This window comes from Cercospora kikuchii (genome assembly GCF_019650295.1).
Source record: "Cercospora kikuchii DNA, contig_00005, whole genome shotgun sequence".
NCBI lineage: Eukaryota > Fungi > Ascomycota > Dothideomycetes > Mycosphaerellales > Mycosphaerellaceae > Cercospora > Cercospora kikuchii.
In genome coordinates, this window is record NW_025408586.1 from 468,512 (window position 1) to 495,416 (window position 26,905).

Consider the following 26,905-nt stretch of genomic DNA (forward strand, 5'->3'; position numbering starts at 1 on the left):
AGCATTTGCTTATGATGAGTGCCAATATATCAGCCGCCTCATGGTACAGTGTCGGGTGAGCAAGGCATAGAAACATATCGGAGATGAGTCACGACGTCGAAGCTGTGCGAACAGAGTCAACAATATCGCAGAAATCCAGAGATATCAAGCCATCATGACATCCATTGCGGAGATTGTGGCAAGCTGTTGTACCGTTGTACACTCGCTCGACTCACGTGTTCACCAAAGGTATCGTGTTGGGGAGGGGGAAACATAATGGCTTGCCGTCCCCATGTAATTGAGAGTTGGAACACACAAATCAAGACTTTACCGCTTCGCTCGCTATCACTGCACAATATCTCAACCCCAAACATCCTGCTGCCACCGTCTCACACGTTTCTGCTTCTCCATGAATCCTCTCAATTCATCCTCATTCCAACCCTTCCTAGCCCTCAATTCCTCTCCAAGTACACTCGAAACCTCCCTCGCCATAGTCGCAGAACCACAAATGTAGAAGTTGGCTTCCTTGTCAACCACGAGCTCCGAAACCTCATCAGCATGCTCTCTGACACGATCCTGCACGTAAACCTTCTTTCCATCGGAATGTCTTGAGAAAGCCGTGATGACGCTCAATTTCAGCTCAGGAGTACTCTCCCACTCTCTCAACTCGTCTTTGTACAAAAAGTCTTCCGCTTCATTTCGACACCCGAAGAAGAGAATCGTACGACCAATCTCCCTTCCCATCTTCGCAAGTCTAGCTCGTTCCTGGATGAAAGCGCGGAAAGGAGCGATACCTGTTCCAGCTCCGACCATAACAACAGGGTGTGATTGCAGCGCGGGGAGCTTGAAGTTCGACTTTCGAATGTGAGCGAAGATCCTCGTGTCGTTGGCTTTGTCGCTGAGGAAAGACTTCTGCACGCCGAGAAGATAATTAGTGCAAAGACCGGGAACGACAGCGTCGCCTTGTATCATGCGCTTGTCGGAGACGACGGCTGTGATGGCGATTTGGCGTGCGTGGGTGACTGAAGAGGAGGAGATGGAATAGTAGCGTGGCTGCATGGCGGGGAGAGCTTCGACGATGAAGGAGAGAGGTAGATCTTTCCAGGCGCCTTGTTCGGATGCTGCGAGTTGAAGAAGGCAACCGAGATTAATGTAGGTCTTCCCAATGAGCTCATCGTAGGCGCTTTTGTCGGTGCTCAACTTGACGAAGAGGTCCTTCGCAGTAGCATTCGGAGCGAATTGGGCCAGAGAAGCGATTGTCTCTCTCGACACGGCAGAGCAGACTTCTAGGTAATTTGTGAGAAGAGCGTGGATCGAAGTCGGTGTTGGAACCTTCAGTCTTGAATCCTGTTCCAGAGACCTGAGTGAGATCGGATTATTGCGCTCATCGTAAAGGCCAAGCGACCGGAGTAGAATATCTACCTCAACCTGAGGATTCTGTGCCCAGACACCAAGATGGTCTCCAGTCTTGTACTTCAATCCAGGAAACTCCTGCAGATCCAGCTCCATATGAATGCAATTCCTCTCCTTCGCAACATCAAACAACTCCCTCGTAGCCTTAACCGGCAAAGCGTGGACTGGCGAAACCAACCGACTAGCCTTCCTGCTCTTGTCCGGCACATAAGGCTCTCCCTGGAAAAGATCGATCGGCTCCAAACTCAAATCCTGCTCAACCTTCACCGCCGGCTCATAAACAGGCTCATGTTCCTCATACCCCATCTTCTCCTTCAACAACCCAAACACCTCACCCTTCCACTCCAAATAATGCTCCTCAGTCTGCCCTTGAGCATCATCCGCCTTGCCCACAGGCAACAAATTCTTCGCCCCGAGTTTATCAAGCTTCGAAACAACCACATCGACCACAGCATTGAAATACTTATAATTACTGTTCCCCAGTCCAAGAGCAGCATACCTCAAATTCTCCACCGGTCGTCCCTTTGCAGTCTCCAACCAGCTCCAAAGATCATGAATATTATCACTCGGATCTCCCTCTCCAAACGTCGAAACAATAAACAACGCCAGCTTCTTCTCATCCAAATTCTCAAGACTCGAAGGCTCATAATCCGAAACATCAGCCACGAGAGCCTTCTTTCCAAACCGCTGCCTGATCTCTTTGCCCAGACGGTTGGCCATACGTTCCGCAGTACCAGATTGCGAGCCCCAGAAAATGACAATATCAGCGCCGATCTGTCCCAATTTCTCTCCAATATCCCTCGTCACCTCTTTCCCTCTCTTTCCCATGCCCTCCTGTGGGCGTTCGTATAACTTGTAAGCATACGGATCAGCCCGCTCTCTCACAAGGCAGAAATATACCGCAACGGCCGCAGCGAGAGTCGCGAGGGCGAAAACATCCTCAAGTCCGAGATGTTGGGGTAAAGTCTTGAACACCTTCTCAATATCGAGATCGACCAAGTTGAGAGCTTGAAAATGAGGAATTTCAATAGACGCCATAGTGGGGAGGCGATTGCTCGTGAGCTTGGAAAGTCAAACAGACAATTCCACGTCTACGTCGCCACAAAAGACCATGGAGATTGGAGTACTTCTTGTATATTCGTGTCCAGAGCCCACTATTACTCACGAGGCCATGATGTTCGAGCGCCACGGCATCTCGTAAGGCAACTCCTTACTCGGCCTTGCCTACCACTCCCATACAACGCAATGTTGCCCGGCTGGGGTCCACATCCACAGAAGTTCTCGATGATCATGCGGGGCACCATGATGTGCGCTGTGAAATGCGGCGTGTGGGGAAGCACTCCACAATCTGGAGAAAAATGTCGTCGAAGCTGTCGTTGTACGAAATGGCAAGAACCTCCGAGGTGAAGTAGAGTCGTTCGGGCGACGGACTATATGGTCAAAAGTGACGAGAAAGGTAGTTGTCTCCGAGGAGCTTGGCGATACCATGGTCTTCAATCTGCTTCTTCCCGTTTCTCACCACTTCCTTTCCGAGAGTACGACGAAACTTCACGCCTGATCAAAGAACCGAGACTGAAATGACATGCCAACGATGAAATACTTTTCATTCCAGAACGTTCGTCCCCTGGTCAACAACGACAAGGGACTTTGTCCCTGCACACGGGGCTACGCAAAACCTCTTGTCTCTCGGATTCTCCCCTTTCTCCCTCCGGCAGCGAAGAACCCTCTCAAACCCATCGCTAGCCCAAAACCAAAGCAAATAACGCCTCAATGAATGCCCACCTGTATCGAATGATCCTCACTGCTGTTGTAAGAAAAACGAAAAACTCCTGCAATCAATCGACCCATCCCAACTTCCAAAGCACCCCACCAGTGATCTATGCATATTCATCTTTCATGACAGGATTCTCAGTCTGTACACAATATACCTCTCAATGCTCGTCATGTCTTCTCTCGGGCTTTTCCCACTCAGTTCCGTGGGCGATTCCTCTGTATGTAATAAAGCTGCAAAGCTGGTAGTATGTGCGCAACGAATAATCGCTTCCTTTCTGGATAGTGATATGTTGTGATGCTTTCTGTCAAGCACCAGAGTCGCGTGTATTCCGCGTTGGATACTCAACCAATTCTTGCGCAACTGTGGGATGCGCTGTGGGGTAGGTCAAAAGCGCAATGCGTGCTGATTTCTTCGATTCGATGGTCGTCGGTGCATTTGCTCGTGCGCCTCGCGAGCAGCTGTATCTCGCGTGCAGTGCCGCCAAGCGGCTGCAGACTCGCAACTCCGATCAGCTACCATGCACCGGACCAGGGATACTGCCGAAGCCAAAGTTGATAGTCCACCATGCTAGAAGGTACATGCTACGTCATCCCCTGCAGGTTGGCCAGAAACTCGTCATTCGCTCGGCGTTCTTGGAGTGCAATATCGGCAGTGTTCTCATCTGTATCGTCGATATGTGTGTCCATATCGTATGTGTCGGCCATGATATTGTCCTGTTGGGAGGCTAGTTCGGATTCGTGGCGCTCCTGTACCACGCGTGAGCTCTCAGCATACTCGCCAGCGTCTCGATGCGAACGCTCGTGATCCGCCAGAGGTTCGTAGCTGACGGTCTTGGCGCTGTATGAAGGCCGGTCACCATAGACAGGATTCTGGTATGGAAGGATGCCAGGAGTGCTGGAGTTTGACCGTAGTGCGGCTGGCGATGTGTACTCGGAAGATCCTTCCTCGGGCGGCGGTGCGAAGGACCAGACCTATCATCGAAATTAGCTTATGCAGAACAGAAAAGACCTGGCAAATAACATACCTCCATGACAGTCTTGCCTCCGCGACTGGCAAGCACGACGGCCTTCTCCTCCTCGAACACAACCCTCCAAACAGCCTCGGCAGGACTGCCGAGCTCACGAACCAGACATCCGCGCTGCAGGTCCCAGACCTTCACTCGTCCATCGGAGCCACCAGAGACTATCCTGCTGTCATCAAACTGTAAGCTTGTCACGCTATTGTCATGAGCTGCCAGTCGGTGAATGGCAGAGTATGTGCGTAAGCTCCACACTCTCACGCTCCCATCAGAACCTCCAGTGACGAGAGTATCGTTGCGGAGTTGCAGTTGCCCAACAAGCGAGGTGTGTCCCTGAAGCTGTGCCAGACAGCGGCCGTCTCTCGGATCCCAGACTCTGACGCTTGTATCCAACGAACCGGTTGCGATACGTCGGCCGTCAAAAGCCACAGCGTAGATTTGACTAAAATGTCCTTGCAGTGTGCGCAGGCAACGTCCTTCGCTGATGGACCAGATTCTCGCAGTCGTGTCGTAGGATCCAGAAACGACCAGATCGCCATGAATCTCCAAACAGCGCACAGAAGCTTGATGTCCGACCAACACAGCATCACATCGCCCTTCAACAATGTTCCAGACTCGCAGTGTCGTGTCTCGCGACCCTGAGATTGCAATGCCGGACCCACTCATTTTCAGACAGCGGACGGTACTTGTGTGCCCTCGTAGCATATGCGTCGCCATGCCAGTAGTCAAGTCCCACACACGCACGTCTCGATCACAGCCACCGGAGACCAGAGTGTCTCCATGCGGCACCATTGCCCACACTCCCATCACATGTCCTTGCAGACAGCGCAAATGCCGGCCGTCTGTGTCAAAGACGTGAATCTTGGCATTGTCCAAAGCCACGATGATGTACTTGGATGTCAGATGCAGAGAAGTCACAACACCTTGATCGGGTGTGATTTGCCGTGTATCCACATGTCCACCATGTCTCCATGCTGTTTCCACCTGATATCGCTGCTTGAAATGGCTGCGGTAGCTGATTGCTTGCGGCCGACGCTTGCTCGACGAGGCTGCAGGACGGCTGGCGAGGCTGGAATGAAGACCGGATGGTGTGCTGCTCAGACTGCTACGGCGGGTCAAGTCTGGTGCACTGGAGGACAGGGCGTTGAGCGAGCTGCTGTGCACATCGGAGTAGGGCTGGTAGCCGTACGGGTGAGCGTATCGCTGTTGTGAGCCGGATGCAGTGGCATTGGGGATTGGTCGGGGAGAGGAGGAAGGTCGGTCATCGGACATTCTCCGATATGCATGTCGTTCGCACAAGCTCTTCCACGCCATGTCGTCACTGACCAGCTCTCGCCAGCGCCTGCTGACCTGCGAACTGCGCGCCAGTGTTCTCGCGTCTTCGATGAAGGTCAAGATACGCAGGCACAGCTCGTTGGGCAGTGAAGAAAAGGGGTCTCTCTTCAAACGTGGACTCACAAAGCTGGCCACGAAACCAAGCAGCTTCCCATCGCACATGTTCAGCAGTTCGGCGAGCATGCGCTGACGCTCGTCATTGCTCGCCTCAGCGAAGATTGCGCGCATGTTCCTGTAGCCAAATCCATATCCAGCGGAACCGACGTGCGTCGAAGCATGTTGTCCGGACTCGTCCAAGTCAATATCGCCCATGTCCTCTCGTGGGTCGGCAGTGCTCCAATCTGGCGCTCGGTGCATTGGTGTCGGACTCGGCGCTGGAGTGGGCGGGCTCGCTGGCGCAGAGGGCAGGGTGTTTCCTGGGATGACATTGGGATTGGCGGGAATGGGGATGGGCATGGTGGGCACGCGGTCTACCGATGCAGAGGGCGTGGCAATCTGGCGTGGTCGGATGGCGCTCTTGCCATGTCTCGCACCATAGAAGCGGTTGTTGTTGGACTGCGATGCCATGCGTGCTAGGGGAGAAGTCGAGTGGTCGTCTTCGGCATTGTTCGCCTGCGATGTGTAATCCATGGCGGCGAAAGGCCGCTCGCTGTCTGCACTGCCACTCATCTGCCTCTTGTAACAATTCCGCGGGCAGGTTCGCGGTATGGTCGCTGGAATCGGCGGCGGTGTATATTGGCACAGGCGATATTCCTGGTCGGGCTCCTTTGCTCTTCCCGCTTCAGCGCATGTTTCCTGGGTCGCACCGCTGCTCTGCCCAATCAAATGATCCCCGCTGCTGCGTTCCGATGCCCTCGAGTCCGGCTGGTGTCGCGCGAGAGGTCAACGGTGCGAGGAGGGCGCGGAGGAGGAGGGCGAGGCGAAGATGGTGGGATCTGGCGGTGGAGGAGATGGCGGGCTGGCAGCGCGGCTGGCGAGCGAAAGAGCAGACTCGCACGGGACACAATGATCAGCAGATCGACCGGCTTTCCACACTCCAGCGGCGGATGTCGTCTTTGTGCTTGTTCTGCCGCGAACACGTCTCGTCGGTCAACACGTTATCGCGATATGCAGGAGACGGAGGAAGAGTCAGCGATGATGGCATTCGCCCTGCGACGGCAGCAGTTCGGCCAGAGCATCAAAACGCAGCGAAGCGGCAATCACATCAACGCGGGAGCTCCCACTCCCTTCCCATCGCAAGCGCCCGCCGATCGCCAGGTTGCCTCCGCGCTCCGCGACTCGACTTCACTCCTTCCATCATCGCCGTCTGCTTTTGCTGAACAATCATTGCCATCGTCCTCCGCGATTTTCTGGAGGCACAAGGATAACATACTCCACGCCGCCTACTTACTGATGCCTCGGGCAAGCATTCTTCCCTCTGATCACGGGACCCCGGAATCAGAGTCGATCGCTATCTTGGCTATCATACCCATGTCGCTGCTTCTCTTCCGTCACTGTGCGCCAGCCACCCGCAATCTAGTCCCGTGGCTGCATGAATCTTGTCCGCCATCATGACCTGCAGCTCTGGCGACCGCACTTCATCACGATCAAGCGGAATAGCATTGTCTGCCGCAACAATGAAGACTCCTCGCCAGGCTGCCAGGCAGTGATGCTGCCGAATCGAGGGGAATGCCCCACAGTTGTGGGCAGAGCAAGGTAGGGGAATGTGGTTACACAACTTCCGTTGCGGCGTATATATGCTTGACATTAATCATTGCCACCCTGCTGAACAATTTGCACGCACATACAACATGTCCAAGAGCTTGCCCAAAGTTGCTACTCAGCTTCTGCCCAAGGTCCCGAAGCTTGGCTCTTCTCCAAGCTACAAGTCCTTCTTCAAACAAGTTATTCAGCAGCGTGAAAACAGGAAAGTCATTACAGTAAAAGGCAAGGCTGCGATAGACCACGAGTGGGAGTCGCTACTGCGGAGATCTCGAGGCGAACCAGGTCGAGCAGTATGTAGCTCAGGTATGCGATCGCTTGATGTGAGGTTGCCGAGTTCAGAACACTGATGTTTCCAATGGCAGTCCACTGCCCCAGAGGCATTGAAGCGCTGGCGGGAATATCGAAACCGCCCAGGTATGGAGTACAAAATGAATGGACGAGCCCAAGCAGACGCAGCCGTAGCAGTTGCCGGGCTAAGGCTTCCGAACGCACGAGGTAATGCCTACAAGCGCAATGATCTTAGCATGAATACCGTCTGGAAATGTGCCAATTATGCCGACTTCGCGAAAAATGTCCAGAAGATGAACCCATCTGTGACTTTCGACAAGCAATTGATGGACGATGCATTCCGTGCCAGTGTCAGTGCTATGCCCGCCAAGCTCAAGTCTTCCACACAGGATCAGAAAGAGATAGATCGTGTAGGCCCACCTTCCTTCTTTCCGCTGACTGGAGCTGACTCCACAGCAGTGCTTGGGCAGGGAGTCGACGAAATACTGGAAGGATCGAGAGACATCTTGACGAGAGTCACAAACTCAAAGAGTGGGCTGTCAGCTTTGTCGAAACACCAATACGTTCGCTACCTGCATCAGATCTTAAGGCGATGGGCTTCTCTGTAGTCTAAGTACTGGAATTGTCACAATCGAGCGACGACATTGCCCCTCTACAAACACTTTTGCACTTGCGCGAGGTGCGCAGGCGGCAGGATGAACGCAACGCTTCCTCGTACGCATGGGCATTTAAGTTGAAGCTAGGCTCCATTGAGCTGCATAGGTAGCAGTTGCCTATCGGAGCTTGAAGTTCGGAGAAGAAAACCAGTAAGTGCGACCGTCATCATCCTCACATCCGCCGCCTTCGAGCCGCTTGAGGTCCATAGAAGCAGTTGCTTGGATGGAAAAAATAAGACCAAGTTAATAACACACATCAAAGTACGTCCAGAAACTTTCGCAAACAAGACTCTGACCATTTCCACAATAATCGTCTTCCAACCCATCAGGGTCAAGAGTCTAGCGTCGAGCTAAGAAAGATGACAGATTCAGCAGAGTCCTCCAGCCGAATAGGTAGACGATCGTAAGCGGCAACTGCGAAACTCAAGTCTCACGCCTTATGCCAGGCTCATGGAGAGCGTTGAAGTGGACGAAGTACTTGGCTTCGGATTCCCTCAGGTTACGCCGCAAAACTCCATGCCGCGAGAGGTCGCGGAGCTACACACCGAGTCGCTGCAACCAAGCGGTTACGTTCAATTTTCGCAATGTTTGCCGCTCGAACACCTTGTGTACAACACTGAGACTTGGACCCCATCGCAAGTCGACGCAAGAGAGAACTTTGGCCATTCGCTTTTAGAGGTCTGACCTGAAATCTAAGTCTCCCCGCCTTCGCTCGTACGACATCAGTGGACCGCAGTTGACAATGGACTACTCTCAAAATTGTCGCGCTACGACTAAATAGCGTAATGTTAGGAGAAGAGGCGCAAAACTAGCGAAAGTCTCTGGCAGCCAACATTAAACTCTACTAGGAAGCATATTTCGATATTTGGGACCGAGGGTAGCGTCTCTGATTGGCTCTCGCAACTTGCGTATGTGCAAGCTGCAAGATTTCCACGAGAATGTCTTCATTCATACTTCCTGACTCTATGCTAATTGCAATCTTAGAAAAGTGTCGCGTCAATCTTGTGTCAAGCTTGTGCTACGACGACTTCTACTGCCGCAAAAGTGCCACAGAAGATGCATTGGGGCTATGGCTTGCGCTAGCGCGTCCTGGACTGGCACACTCACCCAATCAAGATGCTTCTCCGATTTAGCTGCAGGGCGTTACAATGCTCGCGTGGCCCGTGGCTGGCCGAGGCGTTCAAGGACGGCCAGATCATGGCCGACGGCCTACTGAGTGTTAGAAGGGGCATGCAAAGTGCGAACATCCCCCGTTGCTGCTCTGAATTGGCAATGCAGGGCTTCATCGCGTTCGACCGACCCCAAGCATCGTGAATACTCCCAACTCAACGCGACATGTTGGCACTCCTGACTTCAGTCGTTATTGGCTGTGCTGTAGCACCTTTTGTCGCAGCAGCTGAGCCATACTGCTCCGAAGGTAGGGCGCCTCTTTAATCTCTGGATGTCTTTCTCATGGGTCGCAGCTCCGTATGCAACGCTCACTTCGTTGGGCGCTCTTCCGCCGATACAATCCTTCTGTTCGGCGTCTTACCCCCCTATACCGATTAAAACAACTACTACTGCCATTACTACGACCACCGATACTAGCACTACGACATCTACTGCCCCGACAAGCACGTTCACGTCAACTTCAACAACGACCCAAACTACTACGAGCTTCGTGCCTTTCCAGGCAAGGAAGCGATACGCGGAAGCTGCACCAACTCCGTACAATGCCCCGCCTAAGAAGTGTAGTCCGGGCCGTGTAGCAGGGAGCATATGCACAGTCGAGTGCGGTACTGATCGTCCCGGCGGAGATTATGCAAAGAAGAAAGTCGCTAGCTTCGAAGAGTGCTTCCAGCTCTGCCAGCGCGATTCCAAATGCACCAATGTGAATTATCATCGAGATATTAGGTTCTGTTATCTCAAGAATTGTCAGAATCGTTCCCGGTCGGATAGAAATGTCGACGGCGCAGTGTGTCGAAGCAAGCCGAAGCCCACAACTACATCCAAGAGTACAACTACCACTACGTCTCGAACGACAACTACTACCACGTCTCGAACGACTACTACCACCACGTCTCGGAAAACGACCACAACCACTACGACGGATCCAGTAGCTAGCATTACGAATTTGCCGTCGACGAGTGCTTCTAGCTTTTGCGCATGCATTCAATCAACGCCAACGTCTACTTCAACAACGACTACGACGTTCTCCGAAACTACGACATCGACAACAGTGACTACTCCTGTCACCACTGCCAGTACTACGACTACCGAGACTGCAACGTCGACAGTCGCCTGTCCCGCGGCTAGTCCAACAGTATGCGACAGCAGATGTGTACAACCATCCACCGACAACAATAACTGTGGAGCATGCCGGAATGTCGTAAGTCTCCCACCACCTCTTTATCCTTTTCCTTTGACTGCATGAATATGGCTTGTAGCGGCGGAATTCAAGAGGTCTGAGAATCAGCTCCGCAGCTAATTGAGGTCCGCGACATGATAGTGTGACCAAAATTCCTTCTGTCAGAACGGCTCTTGTGTTCGATTTCCGAGCCGCGACCAGTGTCGAGATGCTGGCAGGCCCTGCAAAGGGGGTTCTTGCAGATGCTACGCAGCCGCTGATGGGAGTAGAAACATCTGCACCTACGATCTCAGTTGCGGAAATGACTGCACTTCTCAAAGCGACTGTGGGGAGGATAGCTATTGTGTCCAGACGAGGTGCAGCTTCAGCAACGCGCCGAACACCTGCACCATTATCCAGAACGTATGCAGGGCTGACCCTTAAATCTGCTGCTGGGTGAGTTGAGCTGGGTCGCAGACTCATGATGATGGGGTACGTCGGCACCTTCCACTGCACCATATCTGACAAAGCTGCCGGAAACTGTCCAAGCATGGGCGACTACTTTGCCGCTTAAGATATTAATACCCGACACTGAGAGTTTTTCCCAAGATGTTCTACCATCTCGTACAACAGTCCATTCGCTGCTTGAGCCAGTCTACCTATCTGGCAACGTCTTCATGGCAGCCATAGCCGAGTCGCGGAGTGGTAGATCAAGAACGGGCGTAAACGTAAGGAGAGCCCACGAACAGTGTCGAGCAGCTTCTTGCGCACGAGAGGTCAGTGCACAGTTCTCATCTGGGATCTCTCGACACCTAAGCACATTTTTGGCTGGGCCATCAGCCCTCTCCGTCAACAGGAACTTCCACCTGCCAGGAACTCCATGAGCCGTTGCAAATTGCTAAGACACAAGCGGCCTACGCATTTGGTGGCTGGAATTTGCGAGCACACTACGCTGCCCCACACATCGTCTTTCACATGGTCAACAGCACGTTTCTGTGCATGTCTGGAGCAACAATCTCTGACTTCCATACACCAGACCCAGCATTCAAGACCCCCAGTCCTATCTGCATACAGCAATGTCAATTGCTACAATTCGCTCCATCCTGAGACGTCCAAATGCATCCATGATTTTGTTCAACGCATCCATGACCCTAGGAAGAAACCAATCTTAGCATCAACTTCAAAGAGAGACAAGCTCGCTATCAAGAGAGAGGGTACAGATCCTACCGGATTACACGGAACCCAGGCCATGGTGACCCCATCGCTTTTCCTCTTCCTTGAGCATTGCCCAAGAGGAGTTACAGCTTTGTTGAAGGTCCGGTCTACAGTATCGCATTGGTACTGAATTATTGTGAGCGGTTCAGTAGGACGTTGTCCTCGATTCGGATGAGTTTTCAAGGTATGGCTTACGTAGTAGTCATTCTCGTTGATCACTTCTTGTCCCCGTACTATGCCGGATAGCATAGAATATGCTAGCGTAAGTGATAGGGCGAGTTTCATGGTCGATATTGTCGTGCAGGTGATATTGAGTGCTGAACGGCAGAGAAGAACAGCAAAGCGAGTGATATAAATCGTTGAAATACCTTTGGACCCAATGCGAGCAATACGAGCTGCGCGGTGTCACTATTTCGGCTGAAGTGTGGGCTTTGAAGGCCTAGATCCCAAATCGCATATCTCGATGGAGAACCCTAAACCCCTAGCGCAGACTACCGTTTACGACTGACTTGAAAACCATTCGAAATTCGTCATACGAGCTTCTATATCGTAGATCTCATTCAAGAACTCGAACTCATAAAATCCGTCCTACTGCTCATGCCCATAGCATGCTCTACATGCGTACTCACATGAGTCACAGCATGATCCACAGCCGCAAACATGCTCTTACTATGCAGCTTATGAGAGGAAAATGTCGTCTTTCCGTTCGCAGTTCCATTCTGTTCGACTTCGATCACGGAGCCCGGGAAAGCATTCGCTTGGAAGCAGGCTTTGTGTTCTTCGGGTGTGTACTCGCAACCCGTTTCGTCGATGTGCAACATCTCGGCTGCGAGGTCGGAGGGACGGAGTTGGTCTTCCATGTTCTTCTTCACGTGCGTGGGGATAGGTGTGGTGATGTTTTTGGGAGTGGCGCCGGCTTTGCTGAGGTCGTGGGTGTAGCTTGTGAAGTGGCACTTGAGAGCTGGTGAGATATGTTAGCGCTGGTTTGAGACCGTCATGATTGTAGAATGGGAGAATTTACTGGTAGGATCCGCAGTCAGATGGGCGCCATCCTCGGAAAGGTAGAGACGAACGCCGTGAGACATGATGGGGTGCAATACTCCAGTGTTGCCTGGTGCCCAGCTCATGTTCTGCATGCCGGCGGCTGCTTTGAGCATAGCGGTAGAGTAAGCCAGGGAAATGTCCTTGCCCAAACATTCGTGCATGCCGTAGCCAGTCGTGATATAGTCCTTTCTTGGTCGAGTGACGTCGAACTCTTCGGGGTTCGGGAAGTGTTCTGGATCCATAGAAGCGCCGCTTGCACCCTTTTTGACATTAATGTCAGCGTTGGCCGCACAAGGGAAAACGCACTGTGCGGACTTACCAAGAGCATAATGACAAGCTCTCCGGGGTTGTAAATCACCCCCTCGACAGTCGTCTTCGCCTTCGTCACACGAAGCAACCTCTGTGCAGAGGAAAAGCGTTCGCCTTCGAGAACGTACTTCTCGAGCTTTTCCCATGCATCTTCATGATCACTCATCGCAAGCTTCTTGATATTGCCAACAGTCGTGTAAAATTCGCCGTTGTTCGTCATGTAGTACATGCTCTCCGTGAACTGTCGTCCTCAAGTCAGTTTCCTCCACACACCAGATATTCCAGCCGGTAATTCTTACCTGAGAAATCGGAACGCCAACTCCAGCTAGAGCAGTCATGAACATGATATCGACAACTTTTTCCATGGACTCTCCGGCTGCCAACAACTGCGTGGCGATTTGAACGCCGTACCATCGAAGACTGCCTTCCTCAACGCGGCTGCCGCGAGGGGCACCTTGACCAGATAAGTATGACTTCAAAGTTGCAATGATGCCTGCTTGATGGCCATGACCATGATGAGAAGACATGAGTCTCTCCAGATGAGCTTTGGTGGCCTTGCGCAGCCTGGCAGATGCATCACGAGCCTGACGACGTCTCTTCCAGGCCTGACCGGGGTCTGCATTGCCAAAGCCCCATGTGCGTACTGCCAGGAGATCTCTGTACAGACTTGCCATGCTATAAGTGCCCATCGGGTTATCCTCAGTCTTCAAATCGAGGCAGAATAAGTCTGCGAGGACTCGGGTTAATGTTGGAGTCGCCACACTTGAGGTATGTCAGCTGGGAACACTTTTAGATCAACCGCTGATTGCAACTCACTCTCGCACGAGATCGATCTCGTTCCTTGGAATGCCTTCATTATTCTTTCCCCAGTAGAACATCTCGCTCTTGAAGTAGGAGTAGGCATAGTGGTAAGCTGTATTGCGTACGAGTTGCTTGAACTCTGGGAGCCTGAAAAGCAAGCTCTCCATCAGCTGTCGCTGAGAAGCTTGAGCAGAACCTTCACCGCTGAGCATGAAATGGTTGTAGTCATGGCCATCGGCCAGCTGCTCGAAAGCCTTGAACCACGGCGATGCAAAATTCTGCGAGTCTCGCAGGATCGCTTTTGCTTCTTTTGCGGTCTTGACAATCTTTGGCATTGGCGGCGGCTTGGGGTCATCGAGGGTGTAATCGCCGAATGTGCCAATCTCCTTGGCAATCTGTTCGTTGGTTTTCTTGGTGAACATGGGCTGCATGACGTGCAGAGAGTTGAATGGGAACCACCCTGGGAGGCCTCTTTGGATGAGTTTGTACAGCATGGAACCTCCAAGCCTGATGACTGGTTAATCCTCGCAATAATTGTATCCGCAGCGGGTCAAACTCACGTCTCATAGTCCTGTTCAACTTCCTTGATACCCCAATTGGTCAAAGTGGCTGCCGTGTAATCAATTGTGTAAAACCGATCCGACCGCACCAAGGTTACAGCATCGGAGAAAATGGCACGGCCGACAGTATAGGGCGGACAACCACCACATCCAGGCGTCATTGCCGGTTTGGGATCCTCCAACCACATTCCGGGATAGGCTTCGACCATGTCTGGATGACCGTAAAATCCCCGAAGTGTGTCGGCGACTTGAGGGTCTGCGTTGATGTCCTCGAACGACTCGTGTTGCTTGAGGCCAAAGTACTTTCTGAATTCATTGAGAGACGCGGTTTGCCTGGAGCACGGAAATCAGCAGTCGTGATGTTTCGAGCAAGGCTATGCACTTACCATTGGCGGGCTCTTTGTATACCGAGAATTTCGACTACGCGCAGCGCCTTTGGCACGTTTTTCGGTCCGAACAAAGCTTTTCTAACATCAGCAATCGTTCCACGTGAGTTGACATAGACTGCTTACCGGCAGTATCCTCCATAGATTCTTTGAGAACTCGCACCAAGTCCGCATCGTTGAATCTACCATTCGCGTCTCGCTTGAGGTGAGCAAACGTCCTTTGGCTCGGGTCTTCTGGGATGGAGTCCTCGTAGCCCTTCAGCGCTAAGAGCATCTCGCGAGGTGTTGCTTCAGATAGAGGCTTGTCAAAGTTGCCAATTTCGCCGAAGAAGTCCTCAAACCACTTCTCATCGCGTTTCGAAACCGTTGAGTGGAAGCGATACATCAGATTGAATTCGGTCGATACTTGATTGCCGATTCCTCTGGGAGTATCGGATTTCAGTGCACCACCTGGGATCTCGATGCGAGGATCCAAAGTCCACGTGCTGTCAGAGTGATGTGTGTTGGTCAGAGCGCGGAGGTAGTCGTGTAGGCAAATGTTGATGTAAAGACCATTCACGATCCTGTTATCGTTAGGGTTTGTGTTCACTAAGTGTGGTTCGACCCCGTAACTTACAGTCTTGCTGTCTGGAACAGATCCTCATCCTGCTGCTTAAGTGCCTCAGCCTCTGGACCGGGTTTGAGGTTGAATCGGCCTCCTTCATTGATCTTGAGGATCATGTCGGCAACAAAGTTGTGATATCTGCTGTACAGAACAAGCATAACATTGATGCCAGGAGGCTGTGCAAGGAGGCGTTCCTCGAAGTAGGTGTCTGGTTTCAGCATACCATTTCTGAAAGTTCTGATCTTAGCCTGGTCGGCAACACTGGAGCCATAGAGGGGCGCCAAGTCGAGGTATGAGGATGTATCTGATATGTTCGAGTCATGGCGGTTGCTGCGAAATATGTCTATTGAGCGCAGTGTTAGTGCGTAATCGCGGTGACGGAAGGGTTTGGCTTACCGTGAATAATGATCGAAGCATGGTAGAAAAGCATTGATGACACTCCTGCTGCGTTCTCCTTGTATGTCTCGTCTGATCGTGCCATGAGAGCTAGGACGTGTCTATTAGCATATCGCTTACTGAACACTCACGAGGGTAACATGCAGTCGAACAGGACACCTGGATCGGGTCTTGTGGCATGCATCATGTGAGTCGTGCGGATGGACTTGGCATATGGCGATCCGGCGGCGCCGAGATTTGGCATCAAAACATTCTGCGTAGGCCGTTAGTAGTCTGCTTCGCGAGTGGATGCAGCAGACCGCCATGGCTTACATTATGACTTCCGTCTGCCTGTCGGTATTGGTATTTGGGACCCTGGAAGCTGAGTGGAGGATGCTCGAGGCTGTCCCATAAACCAGTGATCAAGACGCCGGTCAATTTGCGGCGAGCTCGCGATTTCTCTGGCAGCTTGGTGACGATAGCAATGACTTTCTCCATCTGGCCATCTGTCAGTGATCACTTATACTTGTTGAACGCAAATAGCCATTCGCACCATCATCTCCTTATCGTCCACCGGCTTGCCAGAAGCTGCCTCAAAGACAAAGCTAAGCAGCGTCTTGACATCGGCGAAGGTGATGCTGACGCCACTCTTGCTAAGCTCTTTGACGATATCGATCGCAAACGATGTAGTATCCTTGTAATCGTCACCCGGCTTGTATTTTTCTGTAGACATCGTCTCATCTGCTGTTGGTTTCTTGTTGCCGGCGAGAGCAGCAGCTCCCACCATGGCGGTGACACCTGCAGCACCCAGCAAAAGAGACTTGTGCTTCAGCATTGAATTGAATGCTTGAGCCATGATGATATCCCCGGTCAGCGGGAGTAGTGTCGAGATAGAGGGGGGATCAGTCTGGTGATGAACTTGCCAGACTTAAATACTGTTTCATTCATCCAATCAGCAAAGATGCGTTTACACTTCCGCGAGCTGAGAAAGGCTTCACATACGCGTATCAAACACTCCATCGTGTGCATTGCCTGCATCAACGCTCTGGTAACGACGGGGAAGGATTCCGCATCCCCGCGCTGAGGGACGGCCCTTCGAGCATGGTTGCGACTGTTTGGTCCTGAGCACCCTGCAGACCACCGTTCGTGGGAGGGGAGAGGGTTCCCGGTGTTCTATCCAATTGAGGTAAATCTCGTGTTACATCGCAGAACAATATCACAGATTGTGGCATTTCCAGTGCGGGGTCTTAGTCGACTCACATGCGGTCGTTCCGCGACCACTGGGTCATCCGAGACTCGGTCTGCCCGATCCCCAAGATGGGCTTTCCATCTCCCATTGGTACTATAGGTCAAAGCTCAGATGCGGTTCAGCGCACGACCCGATCCATCCCGTCAGCCGTCAGATGTCTCTTCAGTACTGGTGATAGTCCTGCGTCGCTGCTCGCTGCTTGAGTGCGCCCCTCCTTTGCGCTCCTTACCTATCGTTTGAAGTGCGGCTTCCGCAATGGATGATACATCTGAGCAGCGTCCTAACAGACGACTCGTCTTGTGTTTCGATGGCACTGGAAATAGCTTTCAAGGCACGGAGACCGATACCAATATTGTCAAGTTATATGGCCTGATGGATAGACGTGATCCTCAGCAGTTCCATTACTATCAGCGTTTGTATCGCCAGCTTCGATGATCACTAGTCCCCGCTGCTGATCTTGTCCTTCTTCTAGCTGGAATTGGAACTTACTCCGAGCACGAAGATGGTGGCATTCTCCAATACTGGTCTGCTCTCAAAGCTTCGATCAGCAAAACGATCGACCAAGGCGTCGGCACAAAGTTCAAGGACCACGTGCTCGCAGGATACCGCTTCCTCATGCGATACTACGAAGATGGGGACGACATCTACGTCTTTGGCTTCTCTCGCGGTGCCTACACGGCTCGCTTCCTCTCCCAGATGATATTCCGCGTCGGCTTGCTGTCCCGCGGTAACGAAGAGATGATCCATTTTGCATGGAAAGCTTTCAGCGACTGGCTGCACGTGGTCGGAGAGGACACGCCGCAGGACCGAGAGCGACGTGCGCACATGGAAAAGTTTCAGTCCACCTTCTGCCGCGAGAATGTGCAGGTGCTCTTTCTGGGATTGTTCGATTGTGTCAATAGTGTTGGCCAGTTCGAGATGCCCCTATTCTCTTCGACCTACAAACATATGCCGCTGCCGCCAGCCAAGCACATTCGACATGCTGTCTCCATTTCCGAACGAAGGCTGAAGTTCAAGCCGGCTTTATTCAGTGCTGAGCTGCATCAACCATCAGAGGACGTCAAGGAAGTGAGTGCCGACATCAGCTTCACTCTTCCTGACTAGACTTGGATCTTCACTGACTCTGCTTGTCAGGTGTGGTTTGCTGGCAATCACGCCGACGTGGGTGGCGGTTGGGAACGCGTACCGGGACAGCCGGCGCTGTTGTCCGATGAGCCGCTACAGTGGATGATTGACGAGGTCCTGAACCTCCCCGTCCAAGAACCAATCGCTCTGATTTCCAAGAAGTATATCCGTGCCGAGCAGACGTTAGAAGAGAAGCAAGCTGCATCGTCGGGCTTTGCCATGTTCAAGCACACCAAGTCGAGGAAGGAATTACGCCGCGAGACCATGCGCCCTCATGACATGCTCCGCTTCGGTGGTGGCGTTGGCTTTGGCGCAGTATGTTCATGGTGGATCTTTGGTACGTGAAGTGGTTGTGCTTGTTGGTTTCCGTGCTAATCACATTTCGCAGAAGTGCTGCCATTCTTCAGTCGTCTCGAACTGGAGTTTGGCGAGTGGATCCCGAGGCACTGGCCGCCCAATCTGGGTGCCGCGAGGGATCTCCCCGACAATGCCATCCTGCATGAGTCTGTCCATCGATTGCACAAAGCTGGCGTGATCTCCTCGCTGCCGAGACTCGGAGGAGATGGGCCACCAAAGCTTTCGGGGGCGGCTACAGCGCTGTACAATTTCAGCACCTTGAATGCGACAGCTAACGAGCAGAGCACGCCAGGCGATGATGCTGCTCGCGCCTCTGTGCACCCGTCCAGGAAATCGTCCTCTGATGGAAGCGAGTAGCAGTCTCTTCAGCAAGCTGTGGGATTCGCCTGAGAAAGTACTTGATATGTAGCGAACATCAGCAACGCCGCGCCGCCCTATAGATAATCCGAGCCGAAAGCTGACGTCACACATGTTCGGAGGAAGCGTCTGAAAGGAGACCAGCCCGTGTCTCTCCAAGTTCCAAGTACATTGTCCCAAGTAGTGGTCGTTGCCTCTCTTGAACGCATAGGCATCTAAGCTGAGCTAGGGTCCACTGAACTATACAAGTAACAATTGCTTACCTAATATTGATGTCCGGAGCAGCGATCGTTCAGGTAGAGGACATGAGGCAAAGTCGAAATTATGTGTTTTGAAAATGCCTCCAGAGGAATCGAGTAAACCTGACTCTGAACCGTTCCTACAGAAATTGCCATATAACCCCTCCAATCCATGGGAACGGTCGCTAAGACAGGCGGCGTTAACAAGGCCCATAAGGGATTGCTCAACCTAGACTTTGACAATCGCTCCACTTGTCGCCCTTCCACGCCTCAAATCAAAACCATCGACGCTGAGCTAAAGGACACGACAAGTTGTGCAGCGCTCTCCAGCCGAATATCACTAGACGGCCCTAAGCCACAGCTACAAACTACAGAGCTCACGCATGATGCGACGCTCATAAAGAGCATGCAAGTAAATAAAGAAGAATCTGAAATGCAAATCATACCAAGTGTGCGTTAGGCATTTGGTTCTCGATGCGACCGAATCTTATGATCACAATGAATCCACTTCCAGATCTCAATCTATCCCTCCTTCGCGTATAACATCCACCATTCCAAGTCCTCCTCTCACAACATCAACAACAAACTGTCAACGTAGACAGTCTTATGCAAACGTAGCTCCATCACCATCAAAATTGCCATCTCAACGACGGAGGAACTTCAACTACAATGTCCTGCCCCATTGACCCACTGGCATCCATTTCCTTGATCGACACATGGATGATCCTGATTAGAAAACAAAGAAAAAGCGTCAGTTCTTTTCTCTTTTTCCCCTTCAACTCGTGAAAAGCGTGTACGATGAGGGTCTTGAAGCGAATGGGACTGTGCTGTGCAGCGCAATATAATTTTGTTTCCTTACCGAAGTACATGGAAGTGTAGCCATTCTTTCTCCATCACTTTTCCTCCTTCAAGCGCATTGTCCGTTGTCCCAGACCGCTCCTATTCCTGGAGTGTTTGCTCGAGTGTCGCATGTGTACGGTGTTCCATTTGCAGTTCCGTCGTTAGTTGAGAGTTCTTATTGTTCTGAATGGGGTCTTTTTTTGTGGAGGTGTTTTCCAAAAAAGATGTTGTAGAGCGGGCCTTGTAGAGTACATACGTAGTAGTCATTCTCATTGATCTGTGCCCATGCCATTCCAGAGAGGATGGAACATGCTAGTGTGATTGGTACTGTGAGTTTCATGATGAATCGCTGGACTATTTGATGCGGTATGCAGTGTGATCGTCAGAGACAAGCAGTGAAGGAAGGCCAATGAATCGTATCGTTTGGAGTGCTCGAAGTGCAAGAAGGAAAATCGAGGGTGAGACAAGGCGGATTAAATGGTGTTCGGTGGAACCATAGGATGTTTGAAGTTCTGAATCGAATCTCGTGTTTGAAGGGCATCACTAAGTCCGTAGTCCAGACTACGACTATTGTTTTGATGACTAAATTTGGCCTCTTCATCCGTTCGCACGTAAGTATTGTCAGCATACCGGGCGCGATCAATGGTCTGCCGCACTTTGTCAGCGAGAAATAGCCTTGGATGTCTGAATCCTTAGATGGAAATCTCGTGTTGAAGGACGTCTCCCAAGCCCCTAGCCCACGCTACGACTATTGTTTTGATGACTAACTTTGGTGGCCTCCCATCCATTCGCACGTAACTGCAGTCAGTACCCCAGGCCTGATCGACAGTCTACCGCACGCTATTGGCTTGCAATACCCTTAGGTCTTACACTGCTATGCACCGGAAGCCATTGTGAAGTGCTGGTGATGGAAATCAGACAGTGCTCTTGAATGAGCTAGAGTTCTGCACACTATCGATCGGGTTTATGGTGCTGATCTCAACAAGAATTGATCAGATGACTCAGCTCCCGTAGAACTAGACCGCCGCAATCTACGAGCTTCGTCAGACGTGAGTCGCAGGACCTTGGGTTGTCTCGAACTTCGCCAGCTGATTTTTCTCAGAAATTCTCAAGGAATGATAGCCATTCCATGCGCACCCTGATGCATGCTCTTGTCTGATCTATGCTCCACATTCACCTCGATTGTTCTCTCCACTTGCAGTTTCTCCATATCCACCATAGTGACCGTTCCAGAGAAAATGTTCGCCGCAAATGCACGGTTGCCATCTGAGGTGGATGTTACAGTCAAAGGTGCAAGGTCGGTACCCAAAGTCGCAAGGTGGGCGAAGTGTTTCTCAGGCCCAGAGAAGATACTCAGCTTTCCCGGAAGGTGTTTAGGAGGGGTTTGTGTTCGATCGAGACGGAATTGGCCAACGAGGAGGCGATCGAGAGAGTCCACGTGAACAGTAAGACCGCTGCACGGAAGCGGAATCGTGGTAGTGATCTTGTTGGTTGCAGTGTCGATGACTACGACAACGGACTCCGCATCATTGATCGAGAAGTCCCAGTGGTTCGATGCCTTCGGCGACGGAATAGGAAAGTAGACATATCGCCCATCGTTCGAAATGCCAGGTTGTTCGCAGCCTCCTGGAAGATCAATTCTCGCAATCATCTGACCTTGGTAGAGATCCATGACTGAGACGAAGCCAGCTTCTTTGTTGCAGGTGTATGCTTTCTTGCCGTCGGGCGTCATGACGAGCCAGTGCGTTTTTGCGCCTGAGGGGATGGTTTGGACGGTCTTCTTGGTCTTCAGGTCGATTCCAATGATGCCACCTGCGCCTTCCAATCCCACCTCCACAGAGGAGTAGAGTATGTCTCGAGACTTGTCCAGGACGGCGTAATGCGGTCCGCCGTACGGACTGATATCGATCGTGCCGACGACTTTCCGCTGTTTGCAATCGATCACACTGATTGTCTTGCCGTCTTCGCCATGCGCCACGTACCATCCGTGTGCATATGCGTGAGTCACATACAACAGGCCAGTTCTGTCGTCGTAACATAGCTCGTGAGGTTCGGCGATGAGGTTCGACATGTGGCCAGTCTTTTCTCCTGACGCGATATCGTAGAAGCTGAGTGACTCGCCGCTTTGGCTGACGACGGCAAGCGTGGAAGGCATGTTGACGCAGTGCTGCTACTGATCGTGACAACCTGTTGAGGGATTTGGTCTTGCTTTACTCTCATTTTTCAGGGTCTTTGTATACTGTACTGCATGTCCGCTGCTTGCTGTTCGCACGAAGCACCATGTCTTCGTCCGTGGTGCTTCGGCCGAGGGAAGCGTTATGGCCGAGCTGCTGCCTCAGGTGCATCTTTGTGGAGATCTTCAGCTGTTCGTCTTCGCGTCTTCCTGAAGGACGGAGGGACTTCACACATGCTCACCTCCCCTTCGAGCACTGATCAGCAAAGGACGCGATATCGCATCGAGAACTATTGTGCCTTAACTCCACGAACATACACATCTACGCCTGCGATCGCTCCCACACATGCACCGGCAGTCGCACAGAGACTGACTGCCCGCATCCTGTTTTGACAGCCATGAACTTCCGTCCGCAAATGCATCTGGACTTGGAACGTCCCCTCGCGGTACCAGATTCCAGGATGGGGCTTGAGTTGTTAGTGAAGAGTCCTTGCTAATTCGGGCGCAAATTTCTCAAACGAGCTGCCTCTCTCAGTCAAGACTCACCCACGCGTTGCGGGGAACATCCATCATGGCTCCTTCCGTCGACCAATTAAAACATGAAGCGTTCCACCCCTTGTCAACGCCGCACAGGTGAAGTGAAAGTCTCAGCAGTCGCTTGTCTTGACTGGGCCTAAGAGTGTCTGGATTGGGGCGACCCGTTGATGTGTGGCGTCACTCATCTCAATGAACTACCGAACTTACTCTCCTGGCGCAGGTCAAGACCAATCAAGATGACCGTTTGGCGAGCTCTCAATGCAGCTAGAGATTGCTCCAAAACGCCTCATCATGCCATGCAGAACTGCGGGAGGAGAGAAGTCTTGCCGCTAATGTGAGGTAGATATGCAAGACTGCCCCATCTTCACGCATTCTAGACTTCTGGTCGCGCTTCTCGTGGAGAGTGTGCAGAACCCTCGTAGCGACTTCAACCATGCGGTCCTTCGTCACACTTGCAACGCTACTTGCGCTCGCGTTTAGCGACGTAGCATCTGCAAGCAATGGCTACGGTTATGGGCAGTACAAATGCTCCAATGACAAGTGCTTGAAAGCTGTGCGAAACGCCGGCCGAACGGCATCGAAGGACTGCTCCTCCTACTTGGAAGTCACAACAACCTCAAAGCCTAGGTATTGCCATGCCACAAGAGCCCCTGCATGACACAATGCGTACTGACACTTCCCCTTTCAGCACCTGCACAAAAACAGTGACGAAGACAGTCTATGGCTATGGCTATTCCTACGCAAAGAGAACAGCAGAAGCTGATGCTGCGCCGGCTCTGGAGGCTCGTACCGATGGAAAGAAGCGACCGCGATACGCAAAAGATTGTGACCATTCTCACTACAAATCTGCTTGTTCTTGTATTGGCGTGAAGCCTCACACCAAGACATTGCCGGGCAAAACGCGAACTGTGACAACGACGAAGACTGTCACGAAGTCAAAGAGTACGACGACGACAAGCACGACCGTAAGTGGTCATCGGTGTCCCTTTCTGTTGGATTGGCTGGAATGCGCTACAGTAGTCGCGAAGGCCGCTTACTGACGGACTGCAATGTACAGAAATCAACTACCACGACTTCGAGCCCCACGACTTCGAGCCCCACGACTTCGAGCCCCACGACTTCGAGCCCCACGACTTCGAATACAACGACAGTAAGAGAACATTAATACTTTCTGGCGCCATGAAATGATACTGAGTCTGTTAGACAACGACGACAACTCCACCCACAACCACAACCACAACTTCCACAACTTCCACAATTTCCACAACTTCTACAACCTCTACAACCTCCGGACCCTCACGCGCAGTCTGCACAGGCTACCGATTCTTCAATGATCTGCCGAATTCCCGGCAAGGACAGTTCCTAGGAACAAGCAGCGAATTTGACCGCGTAACCGTGCGAGAAGTCCTGCCGGAGCAAGCCCAGAGATTCACTATTAGTCCTTCTGGCCGCCTGATTGCCATCTTTCCCGACCGTGCAGTAAATGGACTCATTATTTACGCCTTTGACGATTACTTTGCCCGCCAGATCGATCTTCGATCTGCAAGCGACAACGGCGTCCCGAGTGACGAGCAGAATATCCCGCTGACCTGCAGCGTCGAATCTGGTGGGATCCTATCCTGTAGCAGGGGGCCTGCATCAGAGGGGTCGTTTGCGCCAGACGTGTCGAGCCGGGGCCCTACTACCGCTTTTGTTCAGTGCACACAAACTAATGTCTTCGGTCCTTATCAGGTAATGCTACTGAAGGGTGACGAGCGATGCGACACTCTCGTCAATGACAATGACGACCCCAACACGGAAGATCTGGAGTTGCGTGCTCTTCCGCTACCTGATACTTTCTTCTGCGATACCGTGGCGTTTGCGTCAGATCCAATCACAACAACAACGACAACAACAATGGTAAGAGACTATCAACACTATCCGATACCATGATTGGGATACTGAGTAATTCTAGACAACAACTACAACTCCATCTACTACAACAACTTCTACATCTACAACCACAAGCGTAGGCTCCCGCCCAGTCTGCACAGCCTACCGACTTTTCAATACCCTGCCGAATACCCGGTTCCAACAGTTCCTAGGAACATCCGGCGAGTTTGACCGCGTAAGCGTACGAGACATTTCGCAAGACCTAGATCAAGCACAGAGATTCACCATTAGTCCATCTGGCCGCCTGATTGCCATATTTCCCGGCCGTGCAGTAAATGGACTCATCATCTACGCCTTTGACGGTACCGACCCGAGCGACCCCCTAGACCGAGGCGAAATCGACCTTCGAGCTGGAGGCAACAATGGCGTCCCGAGCGACGCTGAGAATCTCCAATTAACGTGCACCATCAACCCTCTCCCTGATGCGCGTCTATCCTGTAGCAGAGGAGCTGCAGGAGACAGACCAAGCTTCGGACCCACTACTACTTTTGTTCAGTGCCAACAAAGTGACTCAAGAAACACTTTTCAGGCAATGGGACTAGAGGGTGATGTCATATGCAATTTTTCTAGCGATGACAACCGGGAAAATTTGGAGTTGCGTGCTCTTCCGCCTTCTGATACTTTTTTCTGCGACACCGTGGCGTTTGCGTCGGAGTAGTACGCGGAGAGCTGCTGAACACGCCGGACTTGATGCCGGCTTCCGGGTTGAGCAGTGTGGGAGGAGAAGAGGTGCCCATTGGTTCGAGGCAGTGGTTGCAGGCGGGTTCGAAGGGAAGACTCCAGCCAACAGAGAGGCAACGTCCACAGACTTGGCGCCTCCCGCGTTGTATTGTGTTCATGCAGATGCGTCGTCCCGCATTTGTTCATGTGGCCTGCTTGCTTTTAATGACTTGCTTCAACCACCACGCGTGTATTCTGTCATCGCCGGTTAACTCGGGATGGAAGGATGTCCCAAAAACGTTGCCCTGCTTCACAGCGACAATGTCGCCCTCCTCCCCCAGCTCTTCCGCCGTGCTTGTCTTGTCCTTGATCGCCTTTGCCCTTCCAGGCAGTCGCCCCAAAATCTCGACCGGTGCTGAAGTCGCCTTGATCTGTGGTGCAGACACAGTATCCGCTCTGTTGGGCATACTGGGTCGAATGGCCTTGCTTTCGCCGGCACTCTTCTCTACAATCTCCGTCGTGACATCTTTCGCGGACGACGCCAGAATGTTCTCTACCACTGGGGCACGGATGAAAACGGAGTGAAAGGGCTCGGGTCCGAGGAAGGGAAGTTGCAGCGCTGCCTCAAAGGATTCGACTTGTCTGCCAAAGTAGTTGCGCTGCACCCGCACATCCAGACCTCCGATCAGCTCTTGCCCTGTCGCCTTGCTCTTGTTCGCTTCCTCAGCCAGCAAAATAAGCCCCGCGCATGTCCCCCAGGTGGGACGACGTTGCCACTTGACGAAATTTCGCAGCGGTTCGAGGAGGCCGCATCGTTCGGCGATGAGCGAGATGGCGGTGCTCTCGCCTCCGGGCAGGATGAGAGCGTCGCATCGGTCCAGCTGTTCCGGCGTCCTGACCTCAATGAAGGTGAAATGGACTCCGTGCTCGGCAGTTAGTGCCGGCGCGGCTTGTCGGAGGAGGGTGATGTGCTCGATGAAGGCACCCTGGAGGGCCAGCACGCCGATGGTGAGGGAGGAGTGGGAGCCTGTCATGGTGTCGTCGTATCGCCGGGAATGTGCATTTGCATGTGCGATGCTCGGGGAATAGGTGGGTGAAGAGGCGAAGATGATTCCACTACATGCTCGCTTGGCCGCGGGAGTGAGTCACGAAAATGGTCGCTGACGAGATGGACTCGTAGCGGTTTGGTCCGATAGGGCGTGAAATCATTGTCGACGGCGTCTTGGTGGAGGAGGAGAATGCAGACATGACGCGCAGACGGCGGAATTCGACGACTGAGGAAAGTGGGTGCTACACACTCTGCCGGATGCTGGACGGGGATGATTCTTCGACACATGTTCTCTGCACGCATCCTGCCATGATGACTACTCTTGCCCGGCCGAGCGATGCATGAGGCAATCCCGTCACACCAACCTCGTCACGGCGGCGGGCATCTGGCTGGCGGCGTGCTGGAAGAAGAGCGTGGCGAGCAGAGGGCGAGACAGGATTCGGGAATGCAGCGCCGATCACGTTTTCGGAACTCCAGAATCGATGACCGGCGAAGCACAAAGTGCAGTTGTGCACGCTGCATTGATTGCCGGTGCTGAAGCGAGGCGTAGGCAGCTATGAATAGACGGGCAGTCCAGCAATCAATCCTCCGCCCCATTGCA

The 26,905-nt window shown here is 52.4% G+C and overlaps 7 protein-coding genes across 8 annotated transcripts; 2 read left to right on the forward strand and 5 right to left on the reverse strand.

The window, feature by feature from the left end:
• Positions 1 to 339: 339 nt before the first annotated feature.
• On the reverse strand, positions 340 to 2,430 carry CKM354_000796800 (uncharacterized protein; the record flags this gene model as incomplete). Its single annotated transcript, XM_044803331.1, has 1 exon — positions 340 to 2,430. One exon carries the CDS (start codon positions 2,428 to 2,430, stop codon positions 340 to 342), a length of 2,091 nt encoding a protein of 696 aa, XP_044659266.1.
• Positions 2,431 to 3,747: 1,317 nt separating this feature from the next.
• On the reverse strand, positions 3,748 to 6,188 carry CKM354_000796900 (uncharacterized protein; the record flags this gene model as incomplete). The annotated part of the gene is made up of 2 exons (XM_044803332.1): positions 3,748 to 4,137; positions 4,191 to 6,188. The coding sequence occupies 2 exons, from the start codon at positions 6,186 to 6,188 to the stop codon at positions 3,748 to 3,750; spliced, it is 2,388 nt and encodes a 795-aa protein (XP_044659267.1).
• Positions 6,189 to 7,309: 1,121 nt separating this feature from the next.
• On the forward strand, positions 7,310 to 8,119 carry CKM354_000797000 (uncharacterized protein; the record flags this gene model as incomplete). The annotated part of the gene is made up of 2 exons (XM_044803333.1): positions 7,310 to 7,513; positions 7,586 to 8,119. 2 exons carry the CDS (start codon positions 7,310 to 7,312, stop codon positions 8,117 to 8,119), a joined length of 738 nt encoding a protein of 245 aa, XP_044659268.1.
• A 4,149-nt stretch (positions 8,120 to 12,268) lies between these two features.
• CKM354_000797100 (uncharacterized protein) lies at positions 12,269 to 16,643 on the reverse strand (the record flags this gene model as incomplete). Of its 2 annotated transcripts, none has more annotated exons than XM_044803335.1 (13): positions 12,269 to 12,669; positions 12,730 to 13,012; positions 13,072 to 13,302; positions 13,361 to 13,823; positions 13,878 to 14,369; positions 14,423 to 14,755; positions 14,809 to 14,884; positions 14,935 to 15,371; positions 15,425 to 15,755; positions 15,809 to 15,909; positions 15,961 to 16,061; positions 16,121 to 16,285; positions 16,341 to 16,643. In XM_044803335.1, 13 exons carry the CDS (start codon positions 16,641 to 16,643, stop codon positions 12,269 to 12,271), a joined length of 3,717 nt encoding a protein of 1,238 aa, XP_044659270.1. The 2 variants fall into 2 exon arrangements, with proteins under 2 accessions (XP_044659270.1, XP_044659269.1); XM_044803334.1 differs by having other exon boundaries at positions 15,809 to 15,898; positions 15,953 to 16,061.
• Positions 16,644 to 17,291: 648 nt separating this feature from the next.
• On the forward strand, positions 17,292 to 18,875 carry CKM354_000797200 (uncharacterized protein; the record flags this gene model as incomplete). Its single annotated transcript, XM_044803336.1, has 4 exons — positions 17,292 to 17,448; positions 17,509 to 18,104; positions 18,171 to 18,498; positions 18,550 to 18,875. 4 exons carry the CDS (start codon positions 17,292 to 17,294, stop codon positions 18,873 to 18,875), a joined length of 1,407 nt encoding a protein of 468 aa, XP_044659271.1.
• Positions 18,876 to 21,062: 2,187 nt separating this feature from the next.
• On the reverse strand, positions 21,063 to 22,109 carry CKM354_000797300 (uncharacterized protein; the record flags this gene model as incomplete). The annotated part of the gene is made up of 1 exon (XM_044803337.1): positions 21,063 to 22,109. The coding sequence occupies one exon, from the start codon at positions 22,107 to 22,109 to the stop codon at positions 21,063 to 21,065; it is 1,047 nt and encodes a 348-aa protein (XP_044659272.1).
• Positions 22,110 to 25,459: 3,350 nt separating this feature from the next.
• On the reverse strand, positions 25,460 to 26,290 carry CKM354_000797400 (uncharacterized protein; the record flags this gene model as incomplete). Its single annotated transcript, XM_044803338.1, has 1 exon — positions 25,460 to 26,290. The coding sequence occupies one exon, from the start codon at positions 26,288 to 26,290 to the stop codon at positions 25,460 to 25,462; it is 831 nt and encodes a 276-aa protein (XP_044659273.1).
• Between the last annotated feature and the right edge of the window lie 615 nt (positions 26,291 to 26,905).